Genomic DNA, 12,040 nt, shown 5'->3' with positions numbered 1-12,040 from the left:
AAATCTGGGGCATAAATAGTTTATGCTTTCATCTAAATAAAAAAAAAAACATAAAAAAATCTGTCTCTTAATACTGTTAAGTTGAAAAAGTGATCCAAATCTCACTTGGCACCAACTCCTTTGCTACAGCCAAGACCACTGCCTCTTTCACTGGTGAAAGCTGTTCTAAACTGTAGCAGTGTGACATGGGTAAGATCCTTTTCGAGTTTACATCCACTGACTCAGGTTTGTGGAAAACACAGCCCTCTCATGAATCCCATCGCTTCATCCTACTGCTGCTGGGAGTACCATCACTGAGAAGTCATACAGAGGAACGCTGACACATGGACACCAGAGAGAGGCCGAAGAGCAAAGACCTTGTTCCTCTTTTTCTCTTCGGAGCGGTCAGGTGGCTAAAGTTCTTCTATGTACCACATAGCTGATTGTGTGCCCTCTGAAGTGTTGCACAGTGGTTTCTTTAATCACCTTCCTGAACTCCATGGAAGTGATTGTGTCAGGTCATTATCATGTAGAGTTGGGCCCTCAGTGGAGACCAGGGTCCCATGTGCTAGGCAGTGAGACAGTGCCACCTGAAGAGCTCAAGCATAGAAAGGAAATAGTGACACAACAGGGGACATGTGCAAGGTCACAGAGACGCTTGCTGGCAGAGCTGGCACCTCTATGCCAGTGCTTTGCTAGCTGGAGCAGCTTGCCAGCTTCCAGCTCCTCCTACACCACATAGGAGGTGCAATATAAATAGAATAATGGAGATACTACCCTTCCCAAAGTTGTCAAAGGGACCAGGATGGAGCCCTTCTTTTCTAGTAATGAGACATGGGTGAAGTTTCAGTTTCATAAGCCAACAGACTCTATGAAAAAGGCAGACTACAACTGGCATCCGAAGATGATATGTTGGTAGAAAGGACCGTTGACAGCAGTTAGGAAGAGAGGCATGTTATGGCCTTTCTTAACCTGCTAACTGACTAACCTAGTTGCTAGGGTTTTTTTGGTCACTGCAAGCTAACTGAACCCTACATACACCTTCTGCAGGCAGTGTTCTTTTCAAGGGAGAGGTAATAATAGTGAGATAAGTCAAAGTTTCGGCAAAGCAGGTTCTCTGACTCAGACGTACCTTTCTAAGGTTCAGATTTCCCCACAGAGCAGCTAACATTTTTGCTGGAGTCACACTTCTCAGCGCAGAAGAAACAGAAGCTGTATATCACTCTCCTTTGTTGTGATACACACAAGGGTCTCAATTTGAGTACCGTAGGGGATGCAAGAGCTCTATCAGAGGACATGCCGTAATAGTCAGGGAAGTTAAGAACCTTATGGGTTGGCCTCAGAGAGCATGTCAAGTCCAGACAAACTGCTCCTCTGCTCACTACCTACAGAAACTTTGGTGGTGGAAACAGTCTGTTAAACAGTTTCAGAACAGAGGAGACTTTCAGTAAATGTTTTCAAAGCTTAAAAATCTTCATTGTAGGCAAGTGAGTTGACTGAAGAGCTAGGACTGAAAAGGCTCCTACGCTAGCATACATTTAACAAATTCACTTGCTGAACTTCTCATTAAATATAGCTTTTATGCAGCTTCCAGGGGGTCTTCTTGATTTTGGTTCGGAACTCGTTCTCACAGCTGAGGGGAACAAAGATTTTAAATGGTGCCCTTGTCCATCCTAACCAAATGGCTCCCAGCAGGCCAGAGGGCCCATGACAGCAGGTCAAAGTTTTCTACCCACAAAGCCAATGTGAGTTATTAATTTTACCTGACTCTGCTACATAAATTGTCTTTATCAGAACCCAGCTTTGCTCTCACAGAAGCACAAGGAGCAGACAGCTGTCCTTCACCTCACAAACAGAACATTTCATTGCATTGGCACTGAACTTTGTTAGTCAAAAGAACCCACCCCAGCTTTGCAGAATGGTTTGTGTGTGCTCACCGCACCGTAACGTCACTTCACCCCATAGCTGGTCACCTTACACTACTTGCTTCAGAGCGCTTCCAAAAGTTATGTACGTCCAGAACCAGAAAATGCAGCTATTTTTGCAGGGTACCCTGGCAGCCAACTAGAGAACAAAGCAAAGAGCTTGGGAGATGGGAGAAGTGTAAACTTGGGCCACAGATATCAGAGCACAATCTTGCCTTTTAAAATACTTGAGGATTTTTAATGCTAGCATAGGGGAGGCCAAACCTCAGCAAGCAAGGTGTGGACCATTAAAAAAAGTTATTAGGAAACAAAGTCAGGGCTTCCATGATCATTAAAGGATCTCTGCATAAAATAACTGCCTAAATTGAGGTTTTAGAAGCCAAACGTGGCTCTTGGCACCAGTCAGGCAACTCTGTCTTCCACTGAGGTCCTCAGGGAACTGGGACAAACCCATTGACTCTTCCAGATTTGTACTGCCGTTGATAAGAATTCAGGGGAGTAGGAGGAATTAACCCATTCCCCTCTTCCTTGTCTACATTGTCTTTATGGGACTGTTTTCCCTTTTCTTTTTCACCTGCTTGCAGACTACATCTAGGGAGCAGGCCATTTTCACAGTCACTCCTCTGAGTACAGAAAATATTAATATATTTAATTAATATTTTAAATTAATCCTTATAATGATAAATTCAGCACAACTTCGAGATGGGTGAAATTAGAACAAGTCACCTGTGACTGATGACAAACATCGCTTAACACACTCAGAGCCACCACTGTGATGGCTGCAATGAAAGAACTCGACCAGAATAATACAATAACCCCTGTGAAACAGAGTTCCTGGCTTGCACAGAGCAAAATGAACAGTGCTCAGCCTATGTCAGAAGAACGAAGAAATGAATTAGACGCTGGAGATTTGAAACTGCAGTGCAAGAACTTTGGTATTACCAGTTCAATGCTTAAGCCACTGAGGAATGCCCTCCAGAGCTAACTGTTTATATATAACATAAATAATATAAACAGCTAAGTGCTGGAGGGCATATACATACATATAGATGTATGTATAAAAGAAAGACAGAATATTTTATCTATTACACTCTGCACCATGAAAAGTAACACCACCATATAAATAAACAAATGTCAGCTCTTGGGAAATGCAGGGAGGCAGAAAGCACAAAAGCTTTCCTAGCCATGTCCCAAAGAATAAATTTCTCCTTGACCACATCCACTGGTCCAGCTAAAAAATCTGTTCTCCACTCTCCAATTAGAAAATGCTGCTGCCAAAGATGCTTTCTCAAAAATCAAAGTAACACTGCCAAATTAAGCCCAAACCAAACCCCACTAAAAACTCTCTCTTCTAACAGTTTTAAACTGTCCACTGGGAAAATATAACTATCAAATAATAGTATCAACAATGTCAGATAATCACTTCAAGCTGTTTGATATGTTCAAGTGAATGTTGTTTCAAATGTTATCAAGTGTCAAATATTTACTCTTGAGTCCAACTGTGTAAACGACTCATCCAATGCCACTAAACATGGCAGGCGCACTTGTAGCAAGAGCAGTGGGACCTGCAAGGCGAAGGTAACAACCCAGCTATTTTCAGGACAGGAAGCATGGGGACAATCTCAGTTTTGCAGAACAAAGAGCATCCTGATAGCCAGAACTCCCCAAACACAGTTAGGACTGCCTTCGTGCTTATCTGTGTGGAGTTTTTTTTTAACTGGTGGAGATACAGCAAGGCAGGTAGAGTTTTACAAGCCCCCCATGGAGTCAGAGATGTGTCCCATCTCACATGCTCAGTGTGAGACTCACCCAAACACTACTGTCTTGTGCTTCCTTCTGCCAGAGCTGTACCTGCCACAACTGAAGCTCAGAACTGTGCCTTGTTCCAGGACCCCGTGCACCCCAGATCTGCCATCTGCTCCAAGCAAAAAGCCTGGAATTAGAGGAATAGCCATCGGTGCAAATAGGGCTTCGCTGAACTTCCTCTTGGGAAACACCCCATAGAGGATGAATTCTGCTGCCTTAGAGATGGTTCTCTTCCCCATCCATTGGTAATGCAGAGGACAACAGGCTTAGTCTGCCTTGTAACTTCCTCTTTCAAGTACCCTTGGCATAACTGGTAGAGCAAATTCCTCCTCCAGCTATGGCCAGAGCGAAAGCAAGACCGCATTATTTCCTGGCCCATCCCTGCCCTGTGAATTTTCAAGAACAGGAGCACAATGCTGTGCTACCTGGTGTATGGCACTCAGCCACTTGAATTCATCCCACTCAGACACTGTGTGGTTTGCTTTTCCTTTTTAATATCTGCAGCAATGTTCTAAGGAGTGCTGCTTGGTAAGGGGAACATGTGCTTCCACGACACAGAGACGTGACTTTGAACCGATGCCTTTCTCTGTTCCTTAACTAGGCAGTTCTACCAGAGCAGCAAACGAGGAATGTCTCTGTCAAGCACCGACATTCCTCATTTGGAGGATCAGCGATGTACAGTACTGCTTCATGAGCCATAATTTCTTCAGTGTCAAAACATGGTTCAGGGCCCCAAACGTCATGCTCAGTGAAGTCGCATACCTTGTCAGCAGGATTACCGAATGCTAGTGTGTAAAAACAAGGTGGACCTTGTCAGTCCTTTCCCTTGTCAAAGACACACATGTGCAGAGTTATCTGGGAGGTAACGCAAGACGCAACATGGAGCGAGGGCCATGCACAGCATTTTCCAGGAAAGAGCATGTTAACAATCTTTAACGGTATTTCAGAAACAAGGACAACCTCTCTGCATTTAAAAGATGAAAATCTTTCAATATTTTCTTTGGAGTTGTTTCATTTAGCACGTTCAAACAGCTGCCTCCAGCTATTTCATAATAATAGTAATAACTAGTAAAAAAACTTGAAAACAAAAAAAACCTCCACACAGGCCTGTTCCCTGATTTCAGAAAGTGGATTTTTCTGGGACATACATTATTAGTCAAAAGCCTTTTTTTTCCCCCGTAAGACAAGTGCAAAGTTTTTCGTTAATACACACTGGAAAAATAAGATAATGGCTTTCTTGACTGTGACAAGGAACGTGGGGAGATTTAATCTGAACACTGAGTCAGGCCGAAGCGCCTAAACTCCCCTTGGACACAATGTTATCGCATTAACACTTACATCATCACCCTCACAAATGATGCTGAGTAACGCAGCCCCAAACGTCGATCCACGCACCACGGTGAACTCCCGGGTAAGAAGTGAGAAACAACCACGAAGGTCCCATTTTAGCATACGTCAGGCACTAAGAAAGATAGGTTTCACGTCTGGAGTGGAGGGAGCGATCTATTTTCAGCTGTTCGAATAGCAGCCACAGGCCTATCAGGACGCAGTCACTCCTCTTAATACTTTGCATGTGTGCCGAGAATTAGGAGTTGGAAGGCAGCACAGCACAGCATACGCCTTCAAAAGCATGGCACATGGACTGCTAGTAATAAAGTAACGGAGACAAGGCTTTGCCTCCTTGACACGTTCAGAGCAATTTCCAGTTGAAAAAGGTCAACATATCATTTACAAAGCGGCAGTGCCTGGAAAACTCTTGTAACTCTGCTCCACGAAAACACACTCGGTGATAATAACAAACCGACCCTTTCTGGTGAAGCTGGTGCTCGGAGCAGCAGCCGTGAGATGCCGTCACTGTGCTGGACGTCGCCGTGCGCTCCCGCGCAGAGCGGCTTCAGTCCCCGAGGCACGCAGCGAGGCCGCACGCACGGGCTCTCGCTTCTCCGCACTGCCCGTCTGCCTCGTGCGTAGGTATCAGCCCAGTTCGAGGGACGTGGCAGCAAACTGCTGCCTTGAGTGAAAAGAGCCGCGTGAAGCCCCAACGATCGGGATGAAATGGGGCAGGGGGGCAATTTTGAACATGAGTGACACTTTAGTGTCACTGTGACCCCTGCTTGGGGATGCGCTGACAGCGTTTGCCACCAGCGTCCCTCCTCAGGGGTGCCTGCTGTCACCGCCTCGGCGGGGCGATGGCAGAGCCACGCGACACATTTTTAGGCCTGCAACCGAGGTTTTAAAAACCAAGCGCTTCCAAACTCGCTCTGAGGAGGACGCGTCCCTCCGCTCCCCGCTCTGGGCCTGGCAGACCTGCCCGCCGCTCCTCACGCCCTCGACACCACCGCGGGGCCCAGCACCGCGTGGGGATCATGGCGGGGGGCGCTTGAGGCGCAGCGGGTCGGGCCGGGGGGGCCACAGACAGCCCCAAGACAGCCCTCGGGCGGGAACGGGCCCCGGCCTCGGCGCTGACCGCACCTTCGCGCCCCGCCTGAGGGCGGCTGCCGGGGAGGGGGGGATGCCCTGATGGGAGCGCGGGGCGGGGGCGTTCTCCTCAGAGCCACGCGTCGCGGCCCCTCCCCGCCGGCAGGGGGCGCTGTGACTCACCGCCAGGAGGGCCGAGGCGCGCTGCTCCCCCGCCGGCTGCTCCCCGTTGATGCCGCCGTTGCTGAGGAGGTGCTGGTGGTAGTCCGGGGGCGCGGCGGCGGCGGCGGCGGGGGCGGCCGAGCCGCCGGCGGCTGCCGCCTTGGGGTGCTTGCCGGCCTTGCGGGCGCCCTGCCCCTGCTGCACGAGGTGGAGGAGCTGCAAGGTGCTCTCCCGCTCGCGGTCGGAGCTCTCGGCGCGGCCCCGCTCGTAGCGCCCCTCGCAGCTGAGGTGGTGCTGGCGGCAGACGGCGATGCGGGCCCGCAGCCGCTCCACGATGGCGCTGTGCACCCGGGGCGCCGCCGGGCCCCCCCCCAGCAGCCCGGCCCCCAGCCCCGCGGCCTGGGGGGGAGCCGTGTCGCCCATCGCTGCCTGCCGGTCCTTGGCCCTCCGGATGGGTCGGTCCTCGGCCCTCCGGATGGGTCTGTCCTCACTGCCGCATGGAGGGGAGGGGGGGGGGGCGGAGAGGCGGGGGCAGCGGCGGGAGCCCGAGCCCGGGGGCTGGCGGCAGGGCGGAGGGCGGTCAGCCCCGCGCCCCCAGCCCAGCCCTACCCGGCCCCCGGGCAGTGACGGCCCCGCGGAGGGTTGACAGATCGGGGGGTGGGAGGGGGGCGTGTGGGCGTCCGGCGGCCGCTAAGGTTATGCCAGCATCGGCCGGGCGGGAGGGGCGGGGGTCGGGGCCGGGCAGCCCCCGCCGAGGGGCTCCGCGGAGCGGAAAGGGCGCCCGGGGAGGGGAGACGGGGGCTCCGCCGGGGGAGGAGGGCGGAAAAAAAAATAAAGCGAGCCGCTGCCTCCCAAATGAATCCCTGGATGAAGAAGATCTCCCTCGGGAATGAGTGAGACTTGGCAGGTTTATTGATTTTATTTTATTTCTGGGGAGCGGGGGGGGTTATTCCTTGAAGTGGAAATTTAAGGCATTGCCGTGCTCGGCGGCACGGAGAAACCCCCCGGCGGACCAAAAACCTCGTAAATTTGGCGAAGTGGGGTTTGTTGGTTTTTGGTTGGGTTTGTTGGTTTTTTTTTAAAGTCTTTAGTAAATGTGCGAATAAAGAGCCGGGGAAGGAGGAGGAGGAAGCTCGATTTAGTTTAGTCTTTGTGCTTTCTCGTTTCTCTCGCCCGCTCTTTACTGGCCACTCTTGGGTTTATTACTGTGTCCAACTGTCTGCCGCTAAATTGTAGTTCCTCTAAAAATAAAGAGAGACGGATCCCCCGGTCCGGAACAATGTCAGTCAGTGGACTTCCAGACCACGCTTCGCCTTCAGTTAATCCAACCACTGGATAAAATCCGTATTGCTTTCAGTGCTTATTTCCCCCTTTAGTAATAAAGCAGCAAGCTACGAACCCAGGCAAAGAACTCCTCTCGCATACTTTCCCTTATACTCCCAGATATTGAATAGTTTCAAGTACAGTTTCAAGAAAAAAAAAAAAGGGGGGGGGGGAGGGAAAAAAAAAAGCCAGCCCCTCTTCAGACAGTAATTACAAACGGAGAGTTACACTTACAAACTTCCAGCATTTTGCACCCAGAACAGTCCAGCCACTTTTCCTTTGTGTTTTTGTATATTCCATCCCAGACCCGCCGGGTGGGTGGTTGCCGGTGGGTTATCGGTGCTGCCTTCGCCGGACGCTGCCGCCGCCGGCTGCCCGAGCTGCCGTCGCCTCTCCGTGCGGTGCGGTGCGGAGCGGTGCGGTGCGGTGCGGGTCGGCGGCGCGGGGCGCTGCGGGGGCGGGAGGCGGGTGTCAGCGGGGACGCGGCGCCGGGGAGGCCGGGACGAGGCGCGGAGCCTCCCAGCGGCCGCGGAGGGGAGCCGGGGAGCCGGGCCGCCGCTCCCCGGGAGGTGTTTGCATGGGAGGAAGCCAAGGAAATCCCCTTTCCCCTCCTCGCCCCGTACCTGGGTGCCGGGGCGCGGGCGGGACGTGCGCCGCCCGAGCAGCCGCCGAGGAGCGCAGCCTCCCGCTCTCCCTCCTCCCCCGGCGGCGAGACCTTCAGGCGAGTACGAGGGAGTTCTCAAATAAATCACGGCGCTGTGCTCCTCTACCAGCTGGATTTCTCTGGAACAGACGGTAGCAAAACAAGCAGTGCCTTCTAGGGCGCTCTCATGCACGGGACGAGCGCACGACACGAGGTCAGGCTCGGGATGTGGGAGCTCCGGGCTCTGACGTGAGCTGCTTGGGTGTCCAGGGCAAGGCACGTAACGCCTGCACTTTGGTTCCTCCCCGGGAAAGCCACAGTCCTGGTGCTTCTCTTGCCAGACTCCTGTCTGGAGCAGAGGTGGCCAACCGTGAGATCTGGCTCCGGCACTGGCCTTGCTGCGACTGGCAGCCGCCAGGTTCTGCGTGTTGCTGTAGGTGAGCTGTGAAGGAGGATGCAGAAATAGCCAGGAGCTGGTTGGCTTTATTAAAGCAATACGCTGTGGTGCTACTGTGGCTGTATTATCTGAATTCCCAAATGGCTCCAAGCACGCAGGGACACATCCCTGATGGAAAACCTTTAAGGTCTTTTGGGACTCTACAGTCCCTAATACAAGGGTCCATCATCTCATTTAGTTCTGCAGTGGGTCCAGTCAGAAAAATACACATATTTAATCACAACATACCAGGAGCATGAAGCTGAGGATGAGGAGGAACTAATCATAACCCTCCCAGATGGTTTTATCCCTTTCCAAGGTCCTACATGCAAATGCATTGAATGCCAATGATGAAATGACACATTCCTGGAAATCCCCCCAAAATACATAAAAGATATGCACCATTGGACATATGGGAAATCCAAAAGCCTCCGCTTTCATGACCCCCATCTTCATGTTGCAACAAACATCCATGTGGGTTTCCAGGATCTGGCTGTGTGAGCACTGGCCAGTCTCCAGCACACTGAGCCCCAGCAAAGACTTTGATTCTTTGCTGAGGGGACAAGGTGGGGGACGCCAGGTTTGTGGATGTGCTACGTTCAATTGAAGGCGTTATTGCTAACAGGAAAAAGGGATTTTTTTTGTTTAACCTTGAACAACTGAGGAAGAGTGGGTTATTATTTGATACAGAACAGTAGCATGCATCTGTTGAGAACAATGGGCTGGCACAGTTGGAAAAAAATATGGGGTTTTAATGTTTGTAAAAATAGACAATGTTACCTTTGCTTCAGGCCTCACTAGGGCTTTTATTCCTTCTCTATAGCTCAGGTGTCACCGCTGGGTTTAAGAGGGTCAGTCACAGAACGCACGTGTAACAGTAACACACGAACCTCATGAAGAATAAGCAAGGGCGTTTTAAACGAAATCTTGGCTGAGGTTCTCAAAGTTGCTGTGGGAGTATGAAATCGGTGGTGCAGCTTGGGAAGATACCAGGGTAGCTGCAGGAATTCTCTCTCTCTTACAAGCTTTTGTAGAACTGAGAGAATGATCTTTCAAAACAAAGATTTTTGAATTTTAACGTCAGATGTTTAAGATTCACTTTTGGCCATGCAGCATCTCATGTTTTGTGGTTTAATATATCCCTTTCAGGGCAAAGAGAGAGCTGGTTGCCGGGCTGCACTGCAAGCCCCGCTCGCTCAATACAGAGCAAATGCTGCCCCTGGTGTTTCAGAGAAGGAAATACCCCAAACCCATCCCTCCGCTTCTCAAGTTTTATCCAGAAGACCCTGGCGAATGTTACCAGCCACGGATACCGCTATCATTTTTGGTTCGGCAAGCTGTCAGTTTTCTTAAATGCAAAGGGTTCTTAACATCATCCTAACATCACGTGCGATTCGTGTCATAAGCAATCTAATAAACACACACGATAACATAACAGGTCCTGAATAATTAATTACTTTTTCCTTCTGTCTACATTAATTTGTGACCTTTTTACATGATACCGTAATCTCATATGAGCTGTCAAGCTTGAGCATTTTTTCTGTGTGAATTCACTGCTGCTGTCAAAGCTCTGAGTTCCCTAAGCCGGCAGCCCCTTCCAGATCAGCAAAGCACTTCTTCGGCACCAGGAATTCTCACCGTAGTTCCCATTGTGCTAATAACTTTCCAAAACTGGAACAAAAAGAGTGTGCTGAATCTATATCCCTTAAAAACTTGAGTACATGCTTAAATCTAGGTGCATACCTCATTCATCTGTGTTTAGAAATCACGTATTAAATTACTCCGAAGTTATATTAACTCCACCGGAATGGCACATGCTTAATATCAGTCCTGTGGAGGATTTTGCAAACTAGAGCTTTGAATTTTCAGCCATTTCCATGACTTGCTTTTCAGCGTGGGTTCTTAGCCATTCTGAGTGACTACAGTTATACATACATGTGTTTCCTGGGGTATTGCCAGCTGGGCAGGCTCCCGTACCATGCAGCTCACCTGATAAATTGTTTAACTTTGGAGCAGAGTCTGACTGCACCTCAGCCCGTTTTCTTCTCCTTAAATTTTGGGCACAAGGTGCATGGAATTACTGTGCTGTTTAAACTGTAAAATAAGCCATCTGGAACACATACCAGTTTTTTAAATAAGAATATAATCCCCAGAGCAATCTAAAGAAATGTCTGCATCTTATTTAATAAACAACAGGGAAAAAAAACCCCAAAACAAAACAGCCCCATGCCATCACTTATTACCTAGAAAAATACCAAAATTCACATCAGTTTTCAGGGAACTGGAGCCACTGAGGGGGTTATTATCAGGTTTTTTCAATACCATTTCACATATTTCTCATATTATTCCTTGGCTGGTGGATCACACTTTCTTACATTCTTTTGTCTCACCTCTGAATTCAGATTAGAAATTGGTATTTCTTATTTCTCAAAGCAGAATCAGAAAGTCAACTTTATCAAGTCTACTTTGTGTCTGCTGGATATTTCTCATGGAGTGCTATTGTATTTATGTGTGTTTATCTAACACACCCACTCTGTTTAACCAGACAGGCTTAAAGAAGGATAAAACTACAAGTATTTATTTATCCAAATAAAGGTAAACTGGAAGAGTTAAGCATGGGAATTGCCTGTAATTGCCTGCTGAACTGCTAGAAATAGCTGCTTTTTGGAAACAGGAGAAGCCTTCACTGTCGAAAAAATGACAGTAACAGCCACCTACTCTTAGCAAAGTTTACCATCCCATCCCATTTGATCCACAAATGACACTCTTTGCAAAAACTGAGGGACACCAGCAGAAAAATCCGTTCTTTTTGTTCTTCACGGCAAGGACTGGACATGGAATATAGACCCAAAAGGGCCTTCTCACCCAGAGGCACCTCACATTAGCAAGCCTGATCCTGTGCATAAATACCGTCTGTGAACTTTGTCATTATCACAGTCTCCAGTTACAGAATTTAAACTAGGGCAGATTATTGAAACATTACTAAAGTAATTTCCAAGTACGATGATTAATCACCTCCTTCAAGTCTAATCACATACTGAGCTCTCTTCATTGTTTCATTAAGACAGGTGCTTTATTTTAATTAGAGGTACTAGCTCAAAAATTAACACTAAAGACAATTAAAAATGTTCTATCAGAACACACATTATATTATATCCTCTCACCCCTTAACTCCATTCAAATTCTCTAATGTGGGAAAAGTATGAAAGACTGGTCAGATTTCTGACTTCTCACATCATTAGATATTTGCACAGAAATTCTTTGCTACAAATATTCTTACTCCAATTGGACATGAAAGGCTCAGGGGGCAAGAGTCCTTTTTGCACTTCATGCTGTACAAGTACTAGC

General features: G+C 48.9%; 1 protein-coding gene and 1 long non-coding RNA gene across 2 annotated transcripts in view; both read right to left on the bottom strand.

The window, feature by feature from the left end:
* MAML2 (mastermind like transcriptional coactivator 2) overlaps positions 1 to 6,734 on the bottom strand; it is a 232,955-nt gene extending 226,221 nt beyond the window's left edge. Inside the window, exon 1 of the mRNA XM_068395492.1 lies at positions 6,312 to 6,734. Within this exon, the coding sequence (XP_068251593.1) occupies positions 6,312 to 6,713 (402 nt within the window). The 5' untranslated portion in view covers positions 6,714 to 6,734. The remainder of the gene's footprint in view (positions 1 to 6,311) is intronic.
* Positions 6,735 to 7,198: 464 nt separating this feature from the next.
* Positions 7,199 to 8,481, bottom strand: LOC137660387 (uncharacterized). The gene is made up of 2 exons (XR_011047684.1): positions 8,237 to 8,481; positions 7,199 to 8,062 (listed from the first exon to the last, which is right to left on the bottom strand). It is a non-coding gene; the product is annotated as an uncharacterized lncRNA (long non-coding RNA).
* Between the last annotated feature and the right edge of the window lie 3,559 nt (positions 8,482 to 12,040).

This window comes from Nyctibius grandis, chromosome 2, assembly GCF_013368605.1.
Source record: "Nyctibius grandis isolate bNycGra1 chromosome 2, bNycGra1.pri, whole genome shotgun sequence".
NCBI classification, from domain to species: domain Eukaryota; kingdom Metazoa; phylum Chordata; class Aves; order Nyctibiiformes; family Nyctibiidae; genus Nyctibius; species Nyctibius grandis.
The sequence above is the reverse complement of the archived record's forward strand: the minus strand, read 5'-3'. Positions and strand labels throughout refer to the sequence as shown.